This window comes from Caenorhabditis remanei, chromosome III (assembly GCF_010183535.1).
Source record: "Caenorhabditis remanei strain PX506 chromosome III, whole genome shotgun sequence".
Taxonomy (NCBI): domain Eukaryota; kingdom Metazoa; phylum Nematoda; class Chromadorea; order Rhabditida; family Rhabditidae; genus Caenorhabditis; species Caenorhabditis remanei.
The window spans coordinates 12,109,779-12,135,172 of NC_071330.1; the positions used below are offsets into that span (position 1 = coordinate 12,109,779).

General features: G+C 42.0%; 5 protein-coding genes across 5 annotated transcripts; 4 read left to right on the forward strand and 1 right to left on the reverse strand.

Moving 5' to 3' along the window:
- Positions 1-339: 339 nt before the first annotated feature.
- GCK72_010940 (uncharacterized protein) lies at positions 340-1,266 on the forward strand (the record flags this gene model as incomplete). The annotated part of the gene is made up of 2 exons (XM_053728122.1): positions 340-488; positions 591-1,266. The coding sequence occupies 2 exons, from the start codon at positions 340-342 to the stop codon at positions 1,264-1,266; spliced, it is 825 nt and encodes a 274-aa protein (XP_053587699.1).
- Positions 1,267-3,173: 1,907 nt separating this feature from the next.
- Positions 3,174-4,580, forward strand: GCK72_010941 (uncharacterized protein; the record flags this gene model as incomplete). Its single annotated transcript, XM_003111580.2, has 5 exons — positions 3,174-3,255; positions 3,514-3,863; positions 4,066-4,244; positions 4,291-4,483; positions 4,533-4,580. The coding sequence occupies 5 exons, from the start codon at positions 3,174-3,176 to the stop codon at positions 4,578-4,580; spliced, it is 852 nt and encodes a 283-aa protein (XP_003111628.2).
- Positions 4,581-5,352: 772 nt separating this feature from the next.
- Positions 5,353-7,468, reverse strand: GCK72_010942 (uncharacterized protein; the record flags this gene model as incomplete). Its single annotated transcript, XM_053728123.1, has 3 exons — positions 5,353-5,764; positions 6,211-7,076; positions 7,385-7,468. The coding sequence occupies 3 exons, from the start codon at positions 7,466-7,468 to the stop codon at positions 5,353-5,355; spliced, it is 1,362 nt and encodes a 453-aa protein (XP_053587700.1).
- Positions 6,081-7,581, forward strand: GCK72_010943 (uncharacterized protein; the record flags this gene model as incomplete). Its single annotated transcript, XM_053728124.1, has 4 exons — positions 6,081-6,084; positions 6,290-6,482; positions 6,791-7,017; positions 7,367-7,581. 4 exons carry the CDS (start codon positions 6,081-6,083, stop codon positions 7,579-7,581), a joined length of 639 nt encoding a protein of 212 aa, XP_053587701.1.
- A 7,590-nt stretch (positions 7,582-15,171) lies between these two features.
- Positions 15,172-16,697, forward strand: GCK72_010944 (uncharacterized protein; the record flags this gene model as incomplete). The annotated part of the gene is made up of 5 exons (XM_003111638.2): positions 15,172-15,207; positions 15,272-15,490; positions 15,540-15,641; positions 16,172-16,465; positions 16,515-16,697. The coding sequence occupies 5 exons, from the start codon at positions 15,172-15,174 to the stop codon at positions 16,695-16,697; spliced, it is 834 nt and encodes a 277-aa protein (XP_003111686.2).
- Between the last annotated feature and the right edge of the window lie 8,697 nt (positions 16,698-25,394).

Genomic DNA, 25,394 nt, shown 5'->3' on the forward strand with positions numbered 1-25,394 from the left:
CTCACACTCTCATTTTCTCACAAGTCATATGTATAACTCGATTATCTCTTCCACGGGTTCCCATGCTCACCCATAACCAGGTATATTCCCACGCGTTCTTCCCCATCTGTGACAATGAGAAACCGTGGGAATCTGACTGATGTTCTCACGGTACTCAGAGGCCACGCCCCCTTGGAGAAGAGGTGGAGAGGATGGACAAGAATCAGAACCATTCTTATATCCATCCGTCGTCCCGATCGGTCGACTACCTTTTCTCTCTTCCCCTTTTTCCATTTCTCCTCATGCTCTACCGTTTTCTCTATTTTTTCTTATTTTGCTCTATTCAGCTGAACGCTCAAAATGGAATCTACCTCACCAGACGGTCAAAAAATCAAATCCAGGAAATGCCTGACGGAAGAACGGAGAGCACAAGCGTTTAAAATGACGACGGAGAGTATTAAACAGGAGTTGATCCAAAAAGGATACGGAAAAAGAGAAGATCTCACATCGTAAGTTTTGAATTTTAATTTCTCACAAAAACCAAAGTTTTTGACATTGAGAGCTTATTAAAAAGTTTTTTCTTGTGTATTCACTGTTTTTCTTTGTTTCAGACAGCCTGCCGTCCTCATGCGCGTGGCTGAGATCCTCAACGGGGACGATCTGAAGGCCAAGTTTCCAGTGCAACCTCGTCGGAAATGTAATGGTGGAAAGATGGCAAGAGAAGAAGAGAAATTGGCAAAAGCGACAAGAGAGCAAATTAGAAGAAATAAGAAGAACCATGCTATCCACTCTTTGAGAGAATTTATCAATCGAAAAGAACTTGGAGATGGATCTAGTATGGAGCAGCTCGACGTGGTGGAGATCATTTTGGAACACATCAAAACTCTTCCAATCAATGAGAAAGTTGACGCCCAGTTAGAGAATGTGGAGGATGCTCAAATCTCAGCAACGACATCGCCAGGACTTTCAACTCATACTCCAACCCCACCAATCGCTGATCAGGATCGAGTTCAGTCACCAGCTCTCACTCCAGGAGTCCCTTTCCAACCAATACCCTTGTTCAAATTCCCATGGCCATCAGCACAGTTTCCAATGATGCCAGGCATGATGAACCCTATTCAATTGAAGCTGCAGTATCAGCAGGTTCTCCAGAATATGAAAAATCTTCAGAACACGAATCAGAATACACAAAGCAATGAGGAGGAGGAGTCATCTTCAGCTGCCAGCGCTCAATCAGCTGCGGATTCTGAGGAAAGTGAGGAAGAAGATGTGGATCTTCTAAACTAAGATTCATTCATTCATAATTGTATTCCCTTTTTTCCCAATAATCTCTTTCCATCTCTGTTTGTCATTGTTTTCTTCCTTGTCATTGTTATTTCTGTCATTTGTTGTAATAACAATAACTTCACTCCATCTGAAAATTTCTTTCAATAAATATGTTTTTTTTTTCAAAACCTCTGAGTAATTGACAAACTTCCGAAACACATTTCTACCGTAACCTAGCCGATATGGGGCTCAAAAGTTTCCAAATTTCATGAACAATCTGAATTAGACAATTTGGAGTTGCTCAAAATCACCCAATGTGAGAAAAAACCTACCCAAATCAAGTGCAATACCTCAAAAATCTCTCATTTCACCTGTTCACAAACTCTGAAAAAAGAAAGTGCGGAGGCTTGTCTAAGCAGGTGAGAATTCTCATGTCAATCTATAGTTTCCCGGATTCAGAGTCATTTTCAGTTAGTGTTTCCTTCGAATGGATATCAGCGAATTTAAATTCAACGCAACCACATTTGAAAAATTATATGGATATCCCAATCCAATATTCTATGATATTGTGGGAAGGGATTTACTGTATATCCATATTCTTTCCATTATTCTCCATCTCCCTGCTATCATTCCATTCATTATTTTATATTTCGTGATGATTTATCAAAATATCAAGGCTCAAAAAGTCACATTTAAATTCTCAAAATTCCATCTGTTTCATATCAATTTTCTATTTTTGATCCTTATAATTTTCCATGATTTCATGCCAGTTTTTAATCTCTTCATGGGTTATTTTTGTATCTTTATGTATTATCTCGCAGCCGTTATCTTCCGAGCAGGGATCCCTGAAAACTTATTGTTTAGTTTTTCTACTATTCAGTCGATTTTTCTGATTTTCACAAGATGTAACAAGAAGATTAAAATGGGGAGTTGTCTGTTCAGAAGGTGAGTGAGAAAACTAGAATTTTCTAAAAGTTTCCGAAGTTTTGAGCCAATGTATTAGCACTGCACGCTTCTTACAACCGCGCTCTACCGAAACCGAAGAAAATAGTGTGCGAAATTGAGAGACTCAGAAAACAAGAGAAATTTTAAAGGAGACTTCGGTGGAGCGCAATTGTAAGAACTGTGCCGAGCTAATAGACTGCAATACAAATTCGATTTGATCTACGACCGCGACGCGTCTTGGTTGCGTCGCGGTTGGATTTCTATCGTAACTCCAGCAGCCAAAGGCTGAAAAATTTCTTAATTTAACCGAGACCTGAAATTTCCCTACGAAAGTTCAATATCCGCGTTTTCAGAGATCTCTGGATATTCCTATTTGCTATCATTCTCACCTGCTTCTCAGCTGGCTCATTTCTTGATTTTAAATTTGAAATTGGTCGTATTATTGGATATATCAATGGATTCCGCCTGCTTATTCATATATTCCCACTATCATTATCCATGTTCTGGTTGCTCACTGTGAAATGGGAGAGACCTGAGAAACCGAGAAATGAGTCTAATAGTAAGAAGAAATCGAAGAAAATCAAAGCGCCACTTACCAAAATCGCTTATTTCATTAATATTTATTTGACTTGCATGGTGGGATTGATTGGTGATTTAATATTCATTCTGAGTGGATATCTATACAAAAAGAGATTGACGTATACCAATACTTCATTATTGGGTTCCCAACATTTATTATTTCTTTGGATTTTGGCAATTTATTTGGCTGAAAATAAGGAACTTAGAAAATGGATAAGGAAATCCATAAGGAAAACTTCCAATGTCACTCCAGCGGTATGATTTTTGAAATACAGAAAAATTAATTTAAATTTGCAAATAAACATTTTCAGCCTCAAAATTGACGTGAACTTTCTTCTCCCCACATGAAAATTTCCACGTTTTGCTTTTTCTTCTTTTTATTTTATTTCTCGATCGCTATTGAAATGGACGTTAAATTCAAGGCACGCTCGCTATGGAATACTGGAAAGGAGGTGACGATTCGATGTACGAAGGCGTTGACGAATGGTGAGTTGGAGGGCATCTGGATAGACAGAGGGAAAGACAGAGATGATCTAAAAAAAATGCACAAATTATTTGACCAGCGGGGGAATTGAACCCTCTTAGGAGAGTGATAAAAGCGCCTGGTTTTGAAGCGAGGCTGGAGAATAGGAAGAGTGAAATTTGGGTTCCCCTGTTCCAGAAGTGGATATCTGGACGTACAGACACTAGTACAGACAAGAACCTTTTATGAATTATTATATATTCAAATCCACTCTTTTCCAGGAATCCGCTTCTCCGAGATGTACTCAATCCACGAATCATTCCTTCGTCCCATCACTCCGTCATCAGTCGAATATCCAGTTGATTGTATTGTCGCCTTCTTCCTATTCCATCTCTATCTTCTCTATATTCTCATCTTTGCTGTCTCCCTCGAAATTCTCAAGAAATTCAAGACAAAAGGCTCGGGAATCGCACCGATCACTGGGTGTCTGAAGGAGAAGGCGTCCGTTTGGTTGACATATTTCTTCGTTTTTCAGTCGATTTCTAGAATGACTTTCGGGATTGCCACGTTGGATCGAGTCATGGGATGGGCGTTTCAAGTGAAACCGCAGATTAATTTCAAGCCACAGATTGTGAGTTCCACACAAGTGCAGACTTCTTTATCACGGTAATGAGTTCTCACCGTCGGCCGCCCCTCCGCAGTCGAGTGGTTAGCGTTCCTGGCCGAGAATCTGATATCGCGGGTTCGACCCCACACGAGTTCAATTTTTTTTGTTTTCTGGATTTTACTATTTCATTACTGTCTGAATCCATCCAACCACAAAAAAATTACAGAAAATCGGAAAAAGCAAGTCGAACGAAAGTGTGGTGTCTGTGAAGAGTAAAATTGGAACCGAGTTGCATGTTGGATTTGAGTCGGAAGATGAAGATACCCGAAAAACGATCAAAAACCTCGGAAAGATCAAGAAAAGTGTCAGTTTCGCGTCGGATATGGCTGATGCGATGATTATGGGGTAAGAGCGCGCGTCAACGGCACGCCAGACAACTTCTCATTTTTAGCCAAAAAGAAGACTCCGATACTGAAAAAGAGGAGTGGAAAGATGCTGCTACTTCGGATTTCTCGATTGCTGGTCAGGAGGTTGATTCGTCGTGTATGGTGCAGAAGTGGTTGGAGAATACGGAGTCGATGAATTCAGAAGACGTCAAGATGCATGTGATTAAGTTGGTGGCAGAGAATGAGAAGATGAAGAGGGTTGGTTCAATTAGACAGAAGTGTGGGAATCAGAATTGAAAATTTTCAGGAATCGTTCTGGTACAAGCCGTCGGCAATCAATGAAACGGGTGCGTAGCATGGATTCATCGAAGGACAATCGATAAACAGGTTACTATTTGGAAGTTATAATTCAGTCGAATAAAGGATTCATTTCATTTTTTTGGATGAAACACTTCTGAAACGCTGAAAAAGTATAAATCACCCATTTAATTCATATAGACAAAGGGGATGACAAATCTTCAAATGCCGGGTTTTTGCAAATTTTATTATATCCGCGACATCCGGACGCTTGCGACATACAGACAGACACTCGGAATTTAAGACACTTGAAAATGAGGGCATCTGGACATCCGGACACACATACAGACAGATAGACAAAATGAAAGAATCTTACGGTTTTTTGTATTTTCTCTCTTCACTTTATTATCTAATTCGATTCATTTTTTCTCATAAAAATAAAATTGGAACAATGAAGCTGATACGTTTTTCGTAACCCAAAGAAAATGAAGCAAATGACTTTGGCAGATGGATTTCAAGAGGGACAAAAAGCAACAAATATAGAATAAGGGGAAGGTTTTTGAGGGAGAAACCGGTTAATAAATTAATCGAACTGGACAAAAAAAATACCAAAAAAACTAATCGAAATATAATTTTAAACAATCAAAATAGTTTCTATTTGAAACAAAGAAAACTTTCGAAGTGAGGTCCTAAAATGATAAAAATCCCGAAAAGAAATTGAAAAAACGAAGCTCATTGGAATAGAAAATTAGAAAAAAAAAGTAGAAATTTATAACATTTACACGTAAAAGAACGAGGTGATTACTCTAAATGCTAATTGATCTACCTTTTTAGAAGTTGTACCATTTCTTCTTCTCATATTTCTCCACGAGTTTTCCAGTTCTTGATGACAAACTCATTGCATTGTTCTTCAGATTTTCAGTAGCATCTACTGTTGCATTCAACTTTTCCGTTCTTTCATTCAAATTCTGAAGAGCCATTGCAGCCGCCTGTCCAGCTGATACACCACCTGCTTGAGCACGATCCATTTGAACAGAGGGACCGGGGATCGTACGAGCAACACTTCGCATTGGATTCACGCCGGAACTGTTCTTGACTCCTATATTTTCGGATAGAATAGCATCAATATCGTTTGGATCATTTCGGGGAGTTCCTCCGAATATCGACGATACGCCCTGCCAAGCCAGAGATATCCTTTTTCGCAATTTCTGAAATTTTTCGTTTTTCGATACAGTAGGACATCTGGACACACCGACAGACAGGCAGACAGACGAACGTTTCAATTTTTGCGATTTGAGACATCCTGACAAACTGACAAACTGACACACAGACCGATATTTAGTCAGTCACAATTTTAAATCTGGAAAATTTGGACATCTGGAGAAACGGACGCATAGACAGACGGGATAGCAAAAATTCGAATGTTTCCAAACCTTCGATTTTCGGTTTTTTCCAAATTATCTGATTATCGAGACATCCGGACATCCGGACGCTTGAGACACACAGACAGACGTTTGAGGCATTTTTAGGATCTCTCTTATTTTTGAAAAGTGATCGCATGTGTGGGTAGAATCAATGAAATTGATTTATTTGAGATTACAAGTAATACACAAAGGTTTTCCTGAAATTGAATAAAGAAAGAAGGCAGTGGCAATACAAAAATGAGCAAAGAGAGATGATTGATCTACTTTCTGCGGACAGTTCCATCTTCGAAGAAGACTCCTCCATCCAAGGCGCAATACTTTGGACACACTCCACGGTTTCCAGCTCCTCCCGATTGTCCAGGACGTCCTGGTTGTCCTGGATGTCCGTCTGGTCCTGGACGTCCTGGCTGTCCTGGTGCTCCCTTTGGTCCAGCTGGTCCTGGGCGACCACCTCCTGAGCTTCCTGGCTGTCCGGCTTGTCCTGGTGCTCCACGTGGTCCTGGTGGTCCTGGTGGGGCGACACCTCCTCCGTATCCGTGAGCATCGGCTCCTGGCTGTCCTGGTGCTCCTGGTCGTCCGTCGTTTCCTGGTTGTCCGCGTGGTCCCTTTGGTCCTGGTGGTCCTGGACGAGAGGATCCTCCTCCGACAGCTGGTCTTCCTGGTTGTCCATCGGATCCTGGGCGTCCTGGTGGTCCTGGTGGTCCTGGACGTCCTCCTGGGCATGGTTTGCATGGAGTTGGAACGACTGGATGACATGGTCCGCTGCTTCCTCCTTTTCCTGGATTTCCTGGCATTCCCCATGCTCCTGGCGCTCCTGGACGTCCTGGCTTTCCTGGAGTTCCAGCGGCTCCTGGAGCTCCTGGACGGCAGCATGTGGAGCATCCACCTCCACCTCCACCTCCTCCTTGTGGTGGGAACACTGGCTGTTGTGGTTGAGCATAGCCACCACCTCCGTATCCGGCGTGACGAGCGTTACGGGTAGAGTTCTGGTTGGATCCGACGGAGGCGCGAAGATGGTTGACCTCGGAGAAGACCTCGTCGGCAGAGTGTTTACAGAAGGAGACCTCTTGGGTAAGACGAACTCTCATTCCGGTGACATAGTTGTAGACCATCGGAAGGGTGATGCATACCTAGAGTTTTATAGGTTAGGAGGGAGGATCTGGTAATTTCAGGTCTCTGGCGTGACTGGCTCAGAAGATAGAGCTAGGAGGAAGTAGGGAAAAAACAGATAATTTCCAAAACTGTGAAGCACGGGCTTTCCACTAGACATTTGAGGTCTAGTTAAGGTTTTTCAATCTAAGTTAGGTTCATACTCCAGCGATTCTCAAGTTCATAAGCGGCTCACCAAGAACGTCTAGACTAGACAACAGTACCCTACAGTAATCAACAGTACCCTACAGTAACCTACAGTAATCTACAGTAATCAAAGGACACTTACCGAAACGACGGAAAGAACGCAAAAAGCGACAGCAGAGAAGGCAACGAGCCGATAAGCCTTTAGCCGTACGTCAATATCCATCATCTTCTCTTCTCTTCTTTTCGTCGAGAATCGAATCGAATCGACAAGACTGTCGTTTCCTGCCGAGACGACTTCCTTTTATACTCCCGTGTTTCTGTACCGGTAGAACCGTTTAGTTAGCATTCAGGGTTCTCTCCTACTGCTAAACGGTTTTTTCCTCTGAGTCTCCAACGTCTTCCATACTATTTCGCCTGATTTCAGGTCTCCATCTCCGCCCCTAGAAAAAGGAAGAGAGCGAGGGGAGGGGAAGAAGTCATGGTCACTTTGGAGATTGTGGCAAAAAAAAAGAAATAGAGATAGTTGAGACAAGAGAAAAACAGTCGATGTTTTGTCTCTTTTTCTGGGTAAACAGATAGATGGAAGAAGAGGAGGTGGATGAACGCACAAAACAACAACTATTTATTTTTTTTGTAAAAGATATACTCTTCCTTCTTCTCCTTTTTTACAAGGAAGTTAATTAACTGTTTTTCTTTTCTGTGGTTTTTGGCGCCTCTCAATCCTCTCAACTAATTCGTCTAATCTATCCGGAAGGATCTTTCTTGAATGAACACCTTTTAAAATAATCAACCTTGACCACTCGATTTTTGCTTGGAAGGTTTTGGAATAAATGGGTTGAGTGGCATGGTTAGAGGGTACTGTAGGTAAATACAATGTTTGGAGAACCTGAGTTACAAGAAAGTTCGGGTCTGAAACTCTTGTGTAGTCCTCTCGGACAAGATTTTTGCTCAATTCCTCGTTTCCTCACTTATTCCAATCTTACAAGGGAACCTCGGGTGGTCGCAAGTTTGGAACTTCAGAACGGCGTCTGAAACCGAGAACCAGCAAGTCGAATTTAATGTTACCAAGTTTAACAGTGAAGCGCGTTTGCATTACCAGAACAGAACCTCACTGACTAGGGAAGGCCTCGGGGTGACCGTGGAGTTCTGGAACGTGACCTATATCATTGGAAAGCTGAGAAAATGCTGATTCTTAAAATATCGTAAAATCTGTATTAGAGCGACACCTTTAATAGAACGGCACCTCTAATAGAACGACACCCACCTATACTCAGGATTCATGAATATGATTATCCCAGTGTATTTTCTTGGTTCTAATTTGAAGCAGCGTGATTAGTAACTTCTCAGCGAATAGAACTTTCAAAAAAGTTTTTTTCCGTTTAACTTTAATGAGTTTCTGAAACCACAAAATTTTTCTGAGAGGCGGTTGAAAAATGGAGCGACATGTCGCTCTAATACAGTTTTTACGGTATATTCAGTTTTTGCCCTCGAGGTCGGGTGTTCGAGAAAAACAAGGTCAAAGTTTGGAAAAAATGACAAATTATTGCCTAAAATAACACGCTAAAATTGCAAAAAATTCAAAAAAAAATTTCGCGTGTCAGAAAGGCAATAATTAATCATTTTTCCTAACTTTGACCTTGTTTTTCTCGAATACCAGGCCTCGAGGGCAAAAACTGAATATACATTTGGAATCAGCATTTTCTCAGCTTTCCAATGATATAGGTCACGTCCCATAACTCCACGGTCACCCCGAGGCCTTCCCTAGTGAGAACCCGACTCAAATAAATACCTATTCCTTCTCTTATTTCCCTCACCAACACACCAACTGTTTGAAATTTCTGAAACACCTGACATGTCACTCATTCCCCAGGTGTAATATGTACTCCCTCAACGACCCACTTTCCCACCCTCCGTTGTGGTCTAGTGGTTAGGATTTATGGCTCTCACCCATAAGCACAGGTAGTCCGCCACGGACGCAATATGGGCGATATATGGGCCGCGCGTGGACTCAGCACGAATTCGCTGAGGATTGTATGTGGTCCGTATACGGTCCGTTTTGAGTCCGCGCGCGGACGTTGTCGCTCGCACTGCCAGCCCTCTCCCTACTTTTTTTCCGGTTGAGATTGTCATTTAACAAAGAAGAATTGAGATAAAATTACTATTTTATTAAAAGAAAGATAGAAGGAACAGTAAAAATGATAAAAATAAGAAGAAAACACAGCAAATTAGACTTAGAAATCAGAAGTTTGTCCGGCAGTCATGTCCTTGAAATCCATCGAATACCATTTGTCGTAGAAGCAGTTTTCAGTCGTTGACGTCTGTTTTCCCTTCGTATTTCTGAAAAGAAAATCAATTAATTGCGGAATAAAATATTATTGTTCAGTTATTTAACTTACTTTCGAAAATGGGTTCCTCCCTCCGGAAAAATACAGTGTTGTGCTTGGGAAGTGGCCAATTTTATCGAATTACCTCACTGAAAGAATTTTATTTTAATAGAAAATGCTGAATACTATTACAAACCTTTGAGAAAAGCGATGAATTGATTCCATATTGGCTGTCGCTGCTGCTTCTCTTTTTGGGATCATCGGACTGACTGAAAACACAATATTTTTCTGATCATTCACAGTAAAATGAGAGAATTTTTCACGAAAAAAATTAATCAGGAAAAATTTCAATAGAGAAAAACATAAAGAAAAGCGAAACTTTCGAAAAAATAGGGAAAGAAACGTAAACGCTCCATAAATGATTAAAAAATTATCGTTATCCGAGAGAAGTCCGAGAGCTTCGGAAGAGCTACTGCATGCCGCGGCCGCGGCCAGCGCGCCCATATACGGTCCGCGCGCGGACGCCTGCCGCCCACTTCCACCTCTTTTCCCGAAGTCCACGCTGCGTCCATATACAGTCCGCAGCGGACCAAATTTCCGCTGCGGACTCTATGTGGACGGAAAATGGGACTGAATCCGCATGCGGTCCGCACGCCAACTACCTGTGAGGCCGGGGTTCGATTCCCCGCAACGGAATAATCCTTTTTTCATTTTTGAGGTTTCGTTGTTATGTGTTTTAAAGTCATTGTAGCAAACATTGCCTGTTTTTTCCTGAGGCATTCTCGATAAGAATTTGAATTTCGCATTTCAATTCTTTAATTTTCACACCTCTCCTTTCCCACATCATTTTAATGAAAAAAACGTGCAAAGCGAGGTGTCTCACGGAACATTGATTCGAATCAATTTACTTCAGTTCTACGGTTACGTTTTTTTCCGTTTGACCTTCGCCAAACAAGTCAAAAAAGGTAAATCAGAGAAAAAGAGAGATCAGATGGGAAAGGATGATATTAGGGGTATTTTTGAAAGAAAAGGACACATGATGGGTTTCTCGGGAAGCAGAAGACCGGGGAATTAGCTGCCAATTTGTGGTGATCTTTGCTGTTTTATAAAGAAGACGATGACATCAAAAAATAGTTCCTTCTGCAAGAAAATGAGACTTTTTGTTTCAGTGTTTGATTGGTCAAGGCTAGAAGACTCTAGGCAGGCCCTGAGAATAAGCTGAAGAGGCAATAATTTCTAGTTTACGATATAAGTCACTTAAAAATGATATTTGTTTCGAAACTTATGAGCTTTCAATACACTTTTGCTGATTCCAAACCATTTTACAAGAAGCTCGGTCACATGGCTCTGGATATTTTACTCCAATCAAACGAGCGGAGAATCAATTTCAAAGTGTAAAATTTTCTTCCTCTCTAATTTTATTTTCCGCCTTCAAACCTCCCTGTGTAATTTCCATGCCCTCGTCGACCCACTTTTTCATCCTCCGTTGTGGTCTAGTGGTTAGGATTTATGGCTCTCACCCATAAGGCCGGGGTTCGATTCCCCGCAACGGAATAACGTTTTTTTTTCATTTTTATTTTCAACAAAAAACTACATTTCAAATTTTCTTTTTGAATTCAAGTACTCATCACCCAATTCTTCCGAATGTGACCTTGTTATTTATTTTTCTCTTCATATAAATGACAAATTCCTCTTTTCTGTCCTATAACCCGAAAGTTCTCGCACCTCTTTCTCTCCTCCCCCGATCTGATAAACTCAGTGACCTTTTTCCATTTCAAATTCTCTCCCGAACCCATCTATCCAACCAATCAACACAAATGGTGTCCGAAACTAAAACCGACAAAAATATAAAAAAGAAACGGAAAAGTAAGATATCTGATGCTGTAGAACCGGCGGAAAAAAATAAGAAAAAACTGGTTAGAGGACACAAGACATGAACATACTACTAGTTAAGAGGGAGAGAGAGAATTGTTTTTGGCATTCATTTAGAAGAAATCGAAATGATAAAAAATTGGGTTTGGCAGGCGACTACGTAATTTGAGGAATGGGGTGACACTTGAAAACAAATCAGAGAAAATAGAACGAGACGAAAGTACACATTCAAGAAGAAATAAGAAAAAAACATTATTCCGTTGCGGGGAATCGAACCCCGCCTTATGGGTGAGAGCCATAAATCCTAACCACTAGACCACAACGGAGGATGGAAAAGGGGGTCGGCAAGGGCGTATAGATTTCAGAGGGCGAGAGGGAGCGGCGGCCAGGTCTGGGGGTTTACAGCTGTGTGTTACAGATATGATACAATGAGAATATAACATTTTCAGATGTTCAGATAGCATTTTTCGTCAAAATCGTAGATTTTCTGGTGAACTCAATACTTCTTACCAGATGTTTTGGGTGTGTGTACCAAATGTGCTCCATCGAGAGAGCTGATTGATAGCTTTGATTTTTTCTGATTTTCATGTCAAAATCACAGGTTAAATTGTGTTCTTAGGGAAGGAAGCTCGCTCTACTGTACAAAATTCCAACGTCCAGTTTCGGATACTGTACCACGGATTTTGTATCCCGCGCTGCTCATCACTTCAATAAAATTCACATTTTACTCTTTCTGACTCATTTTCTTCTTCCAAGCCCATTTTGACCTACTTTGGTTTCCTCGAACTCAATTACTTCCTGCCAAAAAGGAAGTAATCTTCTGTTTTTTCCTTATTTCTACCATTTTCCCAAAATCAGGTCAAACGTCTTCAATACTCTCAACAAACACTCAAGAAACCGTATAACTTTATATATCATCAGATACACTGAAACCAATTCCTCTCTTTTTCTTTCCGTGGACCGGTCAAGGAAGTCGATTCCAAAAAAACCAATGAGGGGACACAAGATTTTAAATGAAGGACACATCTCCTTGCAAGTTTCTTCGTGTCTTCTGGTCGTTGAGACCTTGGTATCTAGAGGGGGTAAACAAGTAACCCCTAGGAGGAAGAAGTGATTTTGGTCTATTTTTTTTCAGGGAAGAAGGTAGTGGCACTCGAGACTGGCTGTTATGGGAGGACGAAGTGAAAGTTGTATTGGCCAGAAAATTTGAAGTGGCTGCGGTTTCGGAATTTGATTTGATTTAATTATGGAAGGAAAAAAACTATTTTTGAACAAAACCCTTGCCCCCAGGCGGGATTGAACCGCCGACCTTCTGTTTACGAGACAGACGCTCTGCCACTGAGCTATACGGGCATGTCCAACGGCGGACACTCATGGCGGTCAAGAAGGAGAGGGTAAGGGGAGGGAGGGGGCAGACAGGGGAGAGGGGTCTCCGGCGGGTATGGAGAAGAGAGGGGGGGGGGGTCTTGTTAGATGTTTGTCTTAAATTTTGGGGTGTGCAAGTGCGCTCTACTGGACTGTTTTTGAGCAGGTTTGAACTAGAAGATACTCTAGTTTATTAATTGTTTCCCACTCAATTTGTCTTGGTGTGACCCGATTGTATTATGCGACTGACTGACTGCTACCTGCCATTCCATCTACACACTTGACTAGCTGACATCATTCGGAATTCGGTGAAGAGAAAGATTGGAAGATGATTGTCGGTCGACGGGAAGAGAAGAAAAACTGACGGAAAACTGATGGAAAATAGTGAGAGATACTACTATTGCCATCAAAACAAACTAACTAATAGTTCAAGGAGAGAAAAATAGGACAGAAATCAGTTGGGAAAAGGGGAATTGAGTAAGGGTAAATAACTACTATAAAGGTATACTAGTTAAACTTCGACACCGGTATCAAAATAACAAGAATTTGAGAAAAAATCTTTTCGATAAATTTCCGAAGTCACAAAAACTTTTTCAGTCAAATAGATGTCAATGGGAAGGGGATGTTCCATTGGTTGAAGCAACACGGCGGATCAGCGGTAACCCAGAGACTCCGGACTGATTGAAATGACTGAGAGAGAGGTTGCTTATATAGTGGAGGCTTATTGAGCGACCGACATTTTTTGATAAATGGCAGAGACCTACGGAGTTGTGAATTGATGTGAGAGGGTCTTATCATATGTACATGTGCAAATATTTCTTGTAGTTTCGCGTCATAAACAATAAAAGAATTTCATAACTTCTTTTTAGTTTGAAATAAAAGTGTAAAATTAGAGCCTGAATCAAATCAACAACTTCATTCTACACAATCTCCCACAATTGCAACTTCTCGATATATCTATACAATGGGATATCTCTTTTTTTCCCTCTCATCAACCTATAATACCTTCAAGGCCTTTCCGAAGGCCTAGAATACAATTTTTGAAAGACCTTGTCTATTATTCAGACAGGGGGAAAGTCACAAATAACAAAAATATATTCGTTTTTACAATTCAAAAAGTACAGTCAAGTTGATGTCAATGGGAAGGGATGTTCCATAGGTTGAACTGAAGATTCAGGAACCCGGCGGAGCGGTAACCCAGAAACTCCGGACTGATTGAAATGACATAAAGTGATGGTGTTTATATAGTAGAGGCTTATTGAGCGACCGACATTTTTTGATAAATGGCAGAAAGTTGTGAAACAGTCATGTCTTATCAAACCATCAGTTTGTTTCTAATATCATGGCAGGTGCTCATCAGGCACTCAATATATAAACAACTGAAACAGTTCATATTCTCACTTCGGTCCGAACAGAAAATTGGGCGGTCATGTAACCAAATTTGAAACTGAATTTTAAACTGAAATGTTTGGGTTGGGGCCAACTGATTTCGGAATACTTGACTGAAGTTTTTTTGAACTTGATCTACTCAAAGGTTTGGAAATATAGCTCGGTTTCTACATTAAGTGGCTATTAGATCCAACTTCCACAAGTATACCGTCAAACTTGGAATAGTGGCACACGGAGTTTGGAGCATCATATCTCGACTGGATTCAAAGATATGTAATAATTTTCAATTATAAAAATGTTGCATGAAAAAGGAATAATTGTTTGCCAGTTGAAAACATTTTCAGATTTTTTCTGGTAATCAACGCTTACAGACTTACGCTGAATGATGTGCATGTCTTCCCATGTCCCCCAGTCATTTCATTGTGACCCGTGAGATGTCCGTACACTCAGATTCTATACATCTTCTCATTCTCTTCTCTTTTATCGAACTACAATACCTTCAAGGCCTTTTCTCCTTTGTCTGTATAAAACAAATCTCTCGAAAGTTGATTGCCAAACCCCCTTCCCGAATTTCTGAATTTCAGATTCTTTGAAATCCACGTGACTTCTGCTAACACCGATATGTTTCTCTACTGATTTATTGTCTTTTTTCTCTTAAAATTTATGAATGTATCCCATGACCGCACAACCGAGTTCCCTGTTTTTTATCCCGTTTCGTCATGAAATTTACGACTTTCGAGAGTATAAATATAAGTCGGTTGCCTCACTCGAAATCACATTCACCTTTTCGGAAATGTCTACCAACTGCTCTACAATCTTCCATCAAGCCTACAATCCAATATTCCGTTTCTCCAGTATTTATCAAGTTGTGATCTCTATTTTTTCCATTATTCCATTGGGATATTTTCTGATTTTTAAACTTTTGAAATCTACTTTTCACTGGAATTTGAAAACTATTTTCATTGGTTATTTGCTATCAATGATTTTGTTTTCAATGCTCTATACCATCACTGCGGTGGGTTGAATACATCCGGACAGACACATAGTGAGGGAAACTTTCTCAAATGTAACTTTTTCAGTTTATTCAAACTATCAAACCCTTTACTTCCACTGATCCATGTGATCTATCCGTCATTCCATTCTACCATAAACGTCTTTTATCCGCAATTTCTTTCTTTCTAACTCTCTCCACATCCTTCCCATTTTTGATTACAATCGAACGATATTATGCTATGAAAACTGCTGAAAAATATGAGAAGACTCCTGTTATTTTGGGACCCATATTGGTTGGAATTAATGTAACCATAATTAAAAAAAGACTAACACAAATGAATAAATTGGTTTCAGACTTTGGTCAACTTTGGAATCATTTACAATGTATTCAAAGATGAATCGTTTAGCGATCCTTCTGTTTCATTTTCAGTTTATCCAGCAGCGGCAGCTCAGAAGGTTAGTGAGAGAGCATATAGAGTGAGGTAACCGACTTATATCTGCTCTCGAAAGTCATAAATTTCCTGACGAAACTGGATAAAAACAGGGAACTCGGTTGTGCGGTCATGGGATACATTCATAATTTTAAGTGAAAAAAAGACAATAAATCAGTAGAGAAACATATCGGGATTAGCAGAAGTCACGTGGATTTCTAAGAATCTGAAATTCAGAAATATGGGGGTTTCACAATCAGGAATGAAGAAGTTTTCGAGAGATTTGTTTTATATAGACAACTGTACTGACGACCGTGTTCACAGGCTAAATTCACCCTGCCTAAAGAAAAGACAAGGTTCCCCAAAAATTGTGCTCGAGGTCTTAGGAAAGGCCTTGAAGGTATTGTAGTTCGATAAAAGAGAAGAGAATGAGCAGATGTATTGCGCCGGAATGTACGGACATCTCACAGGTTCCGCGTGTCACTATGAAATGTGTGGGAAGATGGGAGTAGCCATCTCTTCCCTCCATGTCCATCGGTGTCTCTGTTTTTCCAGATGTTCACCTTCTTCGTCATTCTCTTTTTCCTCAATTTCATTGATGTCCTCTTCGATATAATCCTCCTCCGGCAGAATCTTCGACTCAAAAAACTTCTGACCAACTCCTCTCTCACCGCCAAATATCAATTGGAAGAAGTATATCAATCGACTAAATTTTCAGTTTTTCTGATTCTAATCCATATTATTTCGTTCGGAATCTATGTATCGGCTGTGGTGTTTTTCAGATATTTTGGATCTTTGATAATTTCTGATCCATATTATTTGTTCGGTGTGAGAACCACGTCTTCGACGGTAAGACTCATCTGAAAGTCTCACCTGTAATATAGTGTAAAACATCCAGATGATTCCAACATATCACCTTCTCTTGGGTGTCTTCTCAATTCTATTCCTGAATCGGATCAAATCGAAAAAGTCAGAAGGAACAACTATTCAAATGTCATCAACCGGCAGGAGTGGAGCTAATAATTATGATCAAGCGATATTTAGTATCTGGAATTCTGTTTCTGGAAATCCGGCATCATGAAGATAATTTTTGTTGTTCATTCATGCTTTCTGAATGTTTGAATTTAACAATAAACAAAAAGAAAACTCAAAAATAAACTTTCACGTTTCAAATAATAGGAGTGTTTTAAAAATTATTTTAATTTAAAAAAGGAACAAAGAAAAAAATAAAACAAGGACGAGAAAAACTGACGTGACCTGCACTACATAGCCAACTAGATTTTATCGATCGATAACAGTTCTCATCAGTTCTGGTTTTGAAATTCCCTCGCGAAGACGCATCTCCTTCTCCTCCTCCTCCTCATTCGTCTCATCTCCGGTCAGTTTTGCTTTTTTGAAACTCAGCGCTCGCAGAGACCATTTGCACTTCTCTTTTGTCTCGAAAACTCCCAGAAGTTTTTAGAAATTTTCCCTCCAAAATTTTAAAAATTAAAAAAAGGCAGAATAAACGCGTGGCCACAGATACACAAGACAGATTTCATTTATCGATGAAAAAATAATTTCTGTTTTAGTTTCGAAACTGGATTCGATAACTTGGTTGGAATGACGTCTCCCATAACTCACCGGCACCCCATCGTGAATAGACATGAGTGCATTAACGACAATCGGCTCGCTTTTGAACGTGAGTTTTAAAGCAGCAGAATAACTGAAGGCTAGTAGCAAAAAGGGAATCGGGTTTCTTTCGTGTTCTTTATACCAGCGAAACCACGTTCGGGAGATCAATGACTGTATGTCACAGGCTAGCAGGTTTAAGATATTCTGAGTTTCTGAAACTAGCGAAACCACGTTCGGGAGGTCCGTGACTGTATGACACAGGCTAGCAGGTTTAAGATATTCTGTGTTTCTGAAACTAGCGAAACCACGTTCGGGAGGTCTATGACTGTATGACACAGGCTAGCAGGTTTGAGATATTCTGAGTTTCTGAAACTAGCGAAACCACGTTCGGGAGGTCAATGACTGTATGACACAGGCTAGCAGGTTTAAGATATTCTGAGTTTCTGAAACTAGCGAAACCACGTTCGGGAGGTCTATGACTGTATGACACAGGCTAGCAGGTTTAAGATATTCTGTGTTTCTGAAACTAGCGAAACCACGTTCGGGAGGTCTATGACTGTATGACACAGGCTAGCAGGTTTAAGATATTCTGTGTTTCTGAAACTAGCGAAACCACGTTCGGGAGGTCAATGACTGTATGACACAGGCTAGCAGGTTTAAGATATTCTGAGTTTCTGAAACTAGCGAAACCACGTTCGGGAGGTCTATGACTGTATGACACAGGCTAGCAGGTTTGAGATATTCTGAGTTTCTGAAACTAGCGAAACCACGTTCGGGAGGTCCGTGACTGTATGACACAGGCTAGCAGGTTTAAGATATTCTGAGTTTCTGAAACTAGCGAAACCACGTTCGGGAGGTCTATGACTGTATGACACAGGCTAGCAGGTTTAAGATATTCTGTGTTTCTGAAACTAGCGAAACCACGTTCGGGAGGTCTATGACTGTATGACACAGGCTAGCAGGTTTAAGATATTCTGAGTTTCTGAAACTAGCGAAACCACGTTCGGGAGGTCCGTGATTGTATGACACAGGCTAGCAGGTTTAAGATATTCTGAGTTTCTGAAACTAGCGAAACCACGTTCGGGAGGTCTATGACTGTATGACACAGGCTAGCAGGTTTAAGATATTCTGAGTTTCTGAAACTAGCGAAACCACGTTCGGGAGGTCTATGACTGTATGACACAGGCTAGCAGGTTTGAGATATTCTGAGTTTCTGAAACTAGCGAAACCACGTTCGGGAGGTCTATGACTGTATGACACAGGCTAGCAGGTTTAAGATATTCTGAGTTTCTGAAACTAGCGAAACCACGTTCGGGAGGTCTATGACTGTATGACACAGGCTAGCAGGTTTAAGATATTCTGAGTTTCTGAAACTACCGAAACCACGTTCGGGAGGTCTATGACTGTATGACACAGGCTAGCAGGTTTGAGATATTCTGAGTTTCTGAAACTAGCGAAACCACGTTCGGGAGGTCTATGACTGTATGACACAGGCTAGCAGGTTTGAGATATTCTGAGTTTCTGAAACTAGCGAAACCACGTTCGGGAGGTCCGTGACTGTATGACACAGGCTAGCAGGTTTAAGATATTCTGAGTTTCTGAAACTAGCGAAACCACGTTCGGGAGGTCTATGACTGTATGACACAGGCTAGCAGGTTTGAGATATTCTGAGTTTCTGAAACTAGCGAAACCACGTTCGGGAGGTCTATGACTGTATGACACAGGCTAGCAGGTTTGAGATATTCTGAGTTTCTGAAACTAGCGAAACCACGTTCGGGAGGTCTATGACTGTATGACACAGGCTAGCAGGTTTGAGATATTCTGAGTTTCTGAAACTAGCGAAACCACGTTCGGGAGGTCTATGACTGTATGACACAGGCTAGCAGGTTTGAGATATTCTGAGTTTCTGAAACTAGCGAAACCACGTTCGGGAGGTCCGTGACTGTATGACACAGGCTAGCAGGTTTAAGATATTCTGAGTTTCTGAAACTAGCGAAACCACGTTCGGGAGGTCCGTGACTGTATGACACAGGCTAGCAGGTTTAAGATATTCTGAGTTTCTGAAACTAGCGAAACCACGTTCGGGAGGTCCGTGACTGTATGACACAGGCTAGCAGGTTTAAGATATTCTGAGTTTCTGAAACTAGCGAAACCACGTTCGGGAGGTCTATGACTGTATGACACAGGCTAGCAGGTTTAAGATATTCTGAGTTTCTGAAACTAGCGAAACCACGTTCGGGAGGTCTATGACTGTATGACACAGGCTAGCAGGTTTAAGATATTCTGAGTTTCTGAAACTAGCGAAACCACGTTCGGGAGGTCCGTGACTGTATGACACAGGCTAGCAGGTTTAAGATATTCTGAGTTTCTGAAACTAGCGAAACCACGTTCGGGAGGTCTATGACTGTATGACACAGGCTAGCAGGTTTAAGATATTCTGAGTTTCTGAAACTACCGAAACCACGTTCGGGAGGTCTATGACTGTATGACACAGGCTAGCAGGTTTGAGATATTCTGAGTTTCTGAAACTAGCGAAACCACGTTCGGGAGGTCTATGACTGTATGACACAGGCTAGCAGGTTTGAGATATTCTGAGTTTCTGAAACTAGCGAAACCACGTTCGGGAGGTCTATGACTGTATGACACAGGCTAGCAGGTTTGAGATATTCTGAGTTTCTGAAACTAGCGAAACCACGTTCGGGAGGTCCGTGACTGTATGACACAGGCTAGCAGGTTTAAGATATTCTGAGTTTCTGAAACTAGCGAAACCACGTTCGGGAGGTCTATGACTGTATGACACAGGCTAGCAGGTTTGAGATATTCTGAGTTTCTGAAACTAGCGAAACCACGTTCGGGAGGTCTATGACTGTATGACACAGGCTAGCAGGTTTGAGATATTCTGAGTTTCTGAAACTAGCGAAACCACGTTCGGGAGGTCCGTGACTGTATGACACAGGCTAGCAGGTTTAAGATATTCTGAGTTTCTGAAACTAGCGAAACCACGTTCGGGAGGTCTATGACTGTATGACACAGGCTAGCAGGTTTAAGATATTCTGAGTTTCTGAAACTAGCGAAACCACGTTCGGGAGGTCTATGACTGTATGACACAGGCTAGCAGGTTTAAGATATTCTGAGTTTCTGAAACTAGCGAAACCACGTTCGGGAGGTCCGTGACTGTATGACACAGGCTAGCAGGTTTAAGATATTCTGAGTTTCTGAAACTAGCGAAACCACGTTCGGGAGGTCCGAGACTGTATGACACAGGCTAGCAGGTTTAAGATATTCTGAGTTTCTGAAACTAGCGAAACCACGTTCGGGAGGTCCGTGACTGTATGACACAGGCTAGCAGGTTTAAGATATTCTGAGTTTCTGAAACTAGCGAAACCACGTTCGGGAGGTCTATGACTGTATGACACAGGCTAGCAGGTTTAAGATATTCTGAGTTTCTGAAACTAGCGAAACCACGTTCGGGAGGTCCGTGACTGTATGACACAGGCTAGCAGGTTTAAGATATTCTGAGTTTCTGAAACTAGCGAAACCACGTTCGGGAGGTCCGTGACTGTATGACACAGGCTAGCAGGTTTAAGATATTCTGAGTTTCTGAAACTAGCGAAACCACGTTCGGGAGGTCCGAGACTGTATGACACAGGCTAGCAGGTTTAAGATATTCTGAGTTTCTGAAACTAACGAAACCACGTTCGGGAGGTCCGTGACTGTATGACACAGGCTAGCAGGTTTAAGATATTCTGAGTTTCTGAAACTAGCGAAACCACGTTCGGGAGGTCTATGACTGTATGACACAGGCTAGCAGGTTTAAGATATTCTGAGTTTCTGAAACTAGCGAAACCACGTTCGGGAGGTCTATGACTGTATGACACAGGCTAGCAGGTTTGAGATATTCTGAGTTTCTGAAACTAGCGAAACCACGTTCGGGAGGTCCGTGACTGTATGACACAGGCTAGCAGGTTTAAGATATTCTGAGTTTCTGAAACTAGCGAAACCACGTTCGGGAGGTCTATGACTGTATGACACAGGCTAGCAGGTTTGAGATATTCTGAGTTTCTGAAACTAGCGAAACCACGTTCGGGAGGTCTATGACTGTATGACACAGGCTAGCAGGTTTGAGATATTCTGAGTTTCTGAAACTAGCGAAACCACGTTCGGGAGGTCCGTGACTGTATGACACAGGCTAGCAGGTTTAAGATATTCTGAGTTTCTGAAACTAGCGAAACCACGTTCGGGAGGTCTATGACTGTATGACACAGGCTAGCAGGTTTAAGATATTCTGAGTTTCTGAAACTAGCGAAACCACGTTCGGGAGGTCTATGACTGTATGACACAGGCTAGCAGGTTTAAGATATTCTGAGTTTCTGAAACTAGCGAAACCACGTTCGGGAGGTCCGTGACTGTATGACACAGGCTAGCAGGTTTAAGATATTCTGAGTTTCTGAAACTAGCGAAACCACGTTCGGGAGGTCCGAGACTGTATGACACAGGCTAGCAGGTTTAAGATATTCTGAGTTTCTGAAACTAGCGAAACCACGTTCGGGAGGTCCGTGACTGTATGACACAGGCTAGCAGGTTTAAGATATTCTGAGTTTCTGAAACTAGCGAAACCACGTTCGGGAGGTCTATGACTGTATGACACAGGCTAGCAGGTTTAAGATATTCTGAGTTTCTGAAACTAGCGAAACCACGTTCGGGAGGTCCGTGACTGTATGACACAGGCTAGCAGGTTTAAGATATTCTGAGTTTCTGAAACTAGCGAAACCACGTTCGGGAGGTCCGTGACTGTATGACACAGGCTAGCAGGTTTAAGATATTCTGAGTTTCTGAAACTAGCGAAACCACGTTCGGGAGGTCCGAGACTGTATGACACAGGCTAGCAGGTTTAAGATATTCTGAGTTTCTGAAACTAACGAAACCACGTTCGGGAGGTCCGTGACTGTATGACACAGGCTAGCAGGTTTAAGATATTCTGAGTTTCTGAAACTAGCGAAACCACGTTCGGGAGGTCTATGACTGTATGACACAGGCTAGCAGGTTTAAGATATTCTGAGTTTCTGAAACTAGCGAAACCACGTTCGGGAGGTCCGTGACTGTATGACACAGGCTAGCAGGTTTGAGATATTCTGAGTTTCTGAAACTAGCGAAACCACGTTCGGGAGGTCCGTGACTGTATGACACAGGCTAGCAGGTTTAAGATATTCTGAGTTTCTGAAACTAGCGAAACCACGTTCGGGAGGTCCGTGACTGTATGACACAGGCTAGCAGGTTTAAGATATTCTGAGTTTCTGAAACTAGCGAAACCACGTTCGGGAGGTCCGTGACTGTATGACACAGGCTAGCAGGTTTAAGATATTCTGAGTTTCTGAAACTAGCGAAACCACGTTCGGGAGGTCCGTGACTGTATGACACAGGCTAGCAGGTTTAAGATATTCTGAGTTTCTGAAACTAGCGAAACCACGTTCGGGAGGTCCGTGACTGTATGACACAGGCTAGCAGGTTTAAGATATTCTGAGTTTCTGAAACTAGCGAAACCACGTTCGGGAGGTCCGTGACTGTATGACACAGGCTAGCAGGTTTAAGATATTCTGAGTTTCTGAAACTAGCGAAACCACGTTCGGGAGGTCTATGACTGTATGACACAGGCTAGCAGGTTTGAGATATTCTGAGTTTCTGAAACTAGCGAAACCACGTTCGGGAGGTCTATGACTGTATGACACAGGCTAGCAGGTTTGAGATATTCGGAGTTTCTGAAACTAGCGAAACCACGTTCGGGAGGTCTATGACTGTATGACACAGGCTAGCAGGTTTGAGATATTCTGAGTTTCTGAAACTAGCGAAACCACGTTCGGGAGGTCCGTGACTGTATGACACAGGCTAGCAGGTTTAAGATATTCTGAGTTTCTGAAACTAGCGAAACCACGTTCGGGAGGTCTATGACTGTATGACACAGGCTAGCAGGTTTGAGATATTCTGAGTTTCTGAAACTAGCGAAACCACGTTCGGGAGGTCTATGACTGTATGACACAGGCTAGCAGGTTTAAGATATTCTGAGTTTCTGAAACTAGCGAAACCACGTTCGGGAGGTCTATGACTGTATGACACAGGCTAGCAGGTTTGAGATATTCTGAGTTTCTGAAACTAGCGAAACCACGTTCGGGAGGTCTATGACTGTATGACACAGGCTAGCAGGTTTAAGATATTCTGAGTTTCTGAAACTAGCGAAACCACGTTCGGGAGGTCTATGACTGTATGACACAGGCTAGCAGGTTTGAGATATTCTGAGTTTCTGAAACTAGCGAAACCACGTTCGGGAGGTCTATGACTGTATGACACAGGCTAGCAGGTTTGAGATATTCTGAGTTTCTGAAACTAGCGAAACCACGTTCGGGAGGTCTATGACTGTATGACACAGGCTAGCAGGTTTAAGATATTCTGAGTTTCTGAAACTAGCGAAACCACGTTCGGGAGGTCCGTGACTGTATGACACAGGCTAGCAGGTTTGAGATATTCTGAGTTTCTGAAACTAGCGAAACCACGTTCGGGAGGTCTATGACTGTATGACACAGGCTAGCAGGTTTGAGATATTCTGAGTTTCTGAAACTAGCGAAACCACGTTCGGGAGGTCTATGACTGTATGACACAGGCTAGCAGGTTTGAGATATTCTGAGTTTCTGAAACTAGCGAAACCACGTTCGGGAGGTCTATGACTGTATGACACAGGCTAGCAGGTTTGAGATATTCTGAGTTTCTGAAACTAGCGAAACCACGTTCGGGAGGTCTATGACTGTATGACACAGGCTAGCAGGTTTGAGATATTCTGAGTTTCTGAAACTAGCGAAACCACGTTCGGGAGGTCTATGACTGTATGACACAGGCTAGCAGGTTTAAGATATTCTGAGTTTCTGAAACTAGCGAAACCACGTTCGGGAGGTCTATGACTGTATGACACAGGCTAGCAGGTTTGAGATATTCTGAGTTTCTGAAACTAGCGAAACCACGTTCGGGAGGTCTATGACTGTATGACACAGGCTAGCAGGTTTGAGATATTCTGAGTTTCTGAAACTAGCGAAACCACGTTCGGGAGGTCTATGACTGTATGACACAGGCTAGCAGGTTTGAGATATTCTGAGTTTCTGAAACTAGCGAAACCACGTTCGGGAGGTCTATGACTGTATGACACAGGCTAGCAGGTTTAAGATATTCTGAGTTTCTGAAACTAGCGAAACCACGTTCGGGAGGTCCGTGACTGTATGACACAGGCTAGCAGGTTTAAGATATTCTGAGTTTCTGAAACTAGCGAAACCACGTTCGGGAGGTCCGTGACTGTATGAGACAGGCTAGCAGGTTTGAGATATTCTGAGTTTCTGAAACTAGCGAAACCACGTTCGGGAGGTCTATGACTGTATGACACAGGCTAGCAGGTTTAAGATATTCTGAGTTTCTGAAACTAGCGAAACCACGTTCGGGAGGTCTATGACTGTATGACACAGGCTAGCAGGTTTGAGATATTCTGAGTTTCTGAAACTAGCGAAACCACGTTCGGGAGGTCTATGACTGTATGACACAGGCTAGCAGGTTTGAGATATTCTGAGTTTCTGAAACTAGCGAAACCACGTTCGGGAGGTCTATGACTGTATGACACAGGCTAGCAGGTTTAAGATATTCTGAGTTTCTGAAACTAGCGAAACCACGTTCGGGAGGTCTATGACTGTATGACACAGGCTAGCAGGTTTGAGATATTCTGAGTTTCTGAAACTAGCGAAACCACGTTCGGGAGGTCTATGACTGTATGACACAGGCTAGCAGGTTTGAGATATTCTGAGTTTCTGAAACTAGCGAAACCACGTTCGGGAGGTCTATGACTGTATGACACAGGCTAGCAGGTTTGAGATATTCTGAGTTTCTGAAACTAGCGAAACCACGTTCGGGAGGTCTATGACTGTATGACACAGGCTAGCAGGTTTAAGATATTCTGAGTTTCTGAAACTAGCGAAACCACGTTCGGGAGGTCCGTGACTGTATGACACAGGCTAGCAGGTTTAAGATATTCTGAGTTTCTGAAACTAGCGAAACCACGTTCGGGAGGTCCGTGACTGTATGACACAGGCTAGCAGGTTTGAGATATTCTGAGTTTCTGAAACTAGCGAAACCACGT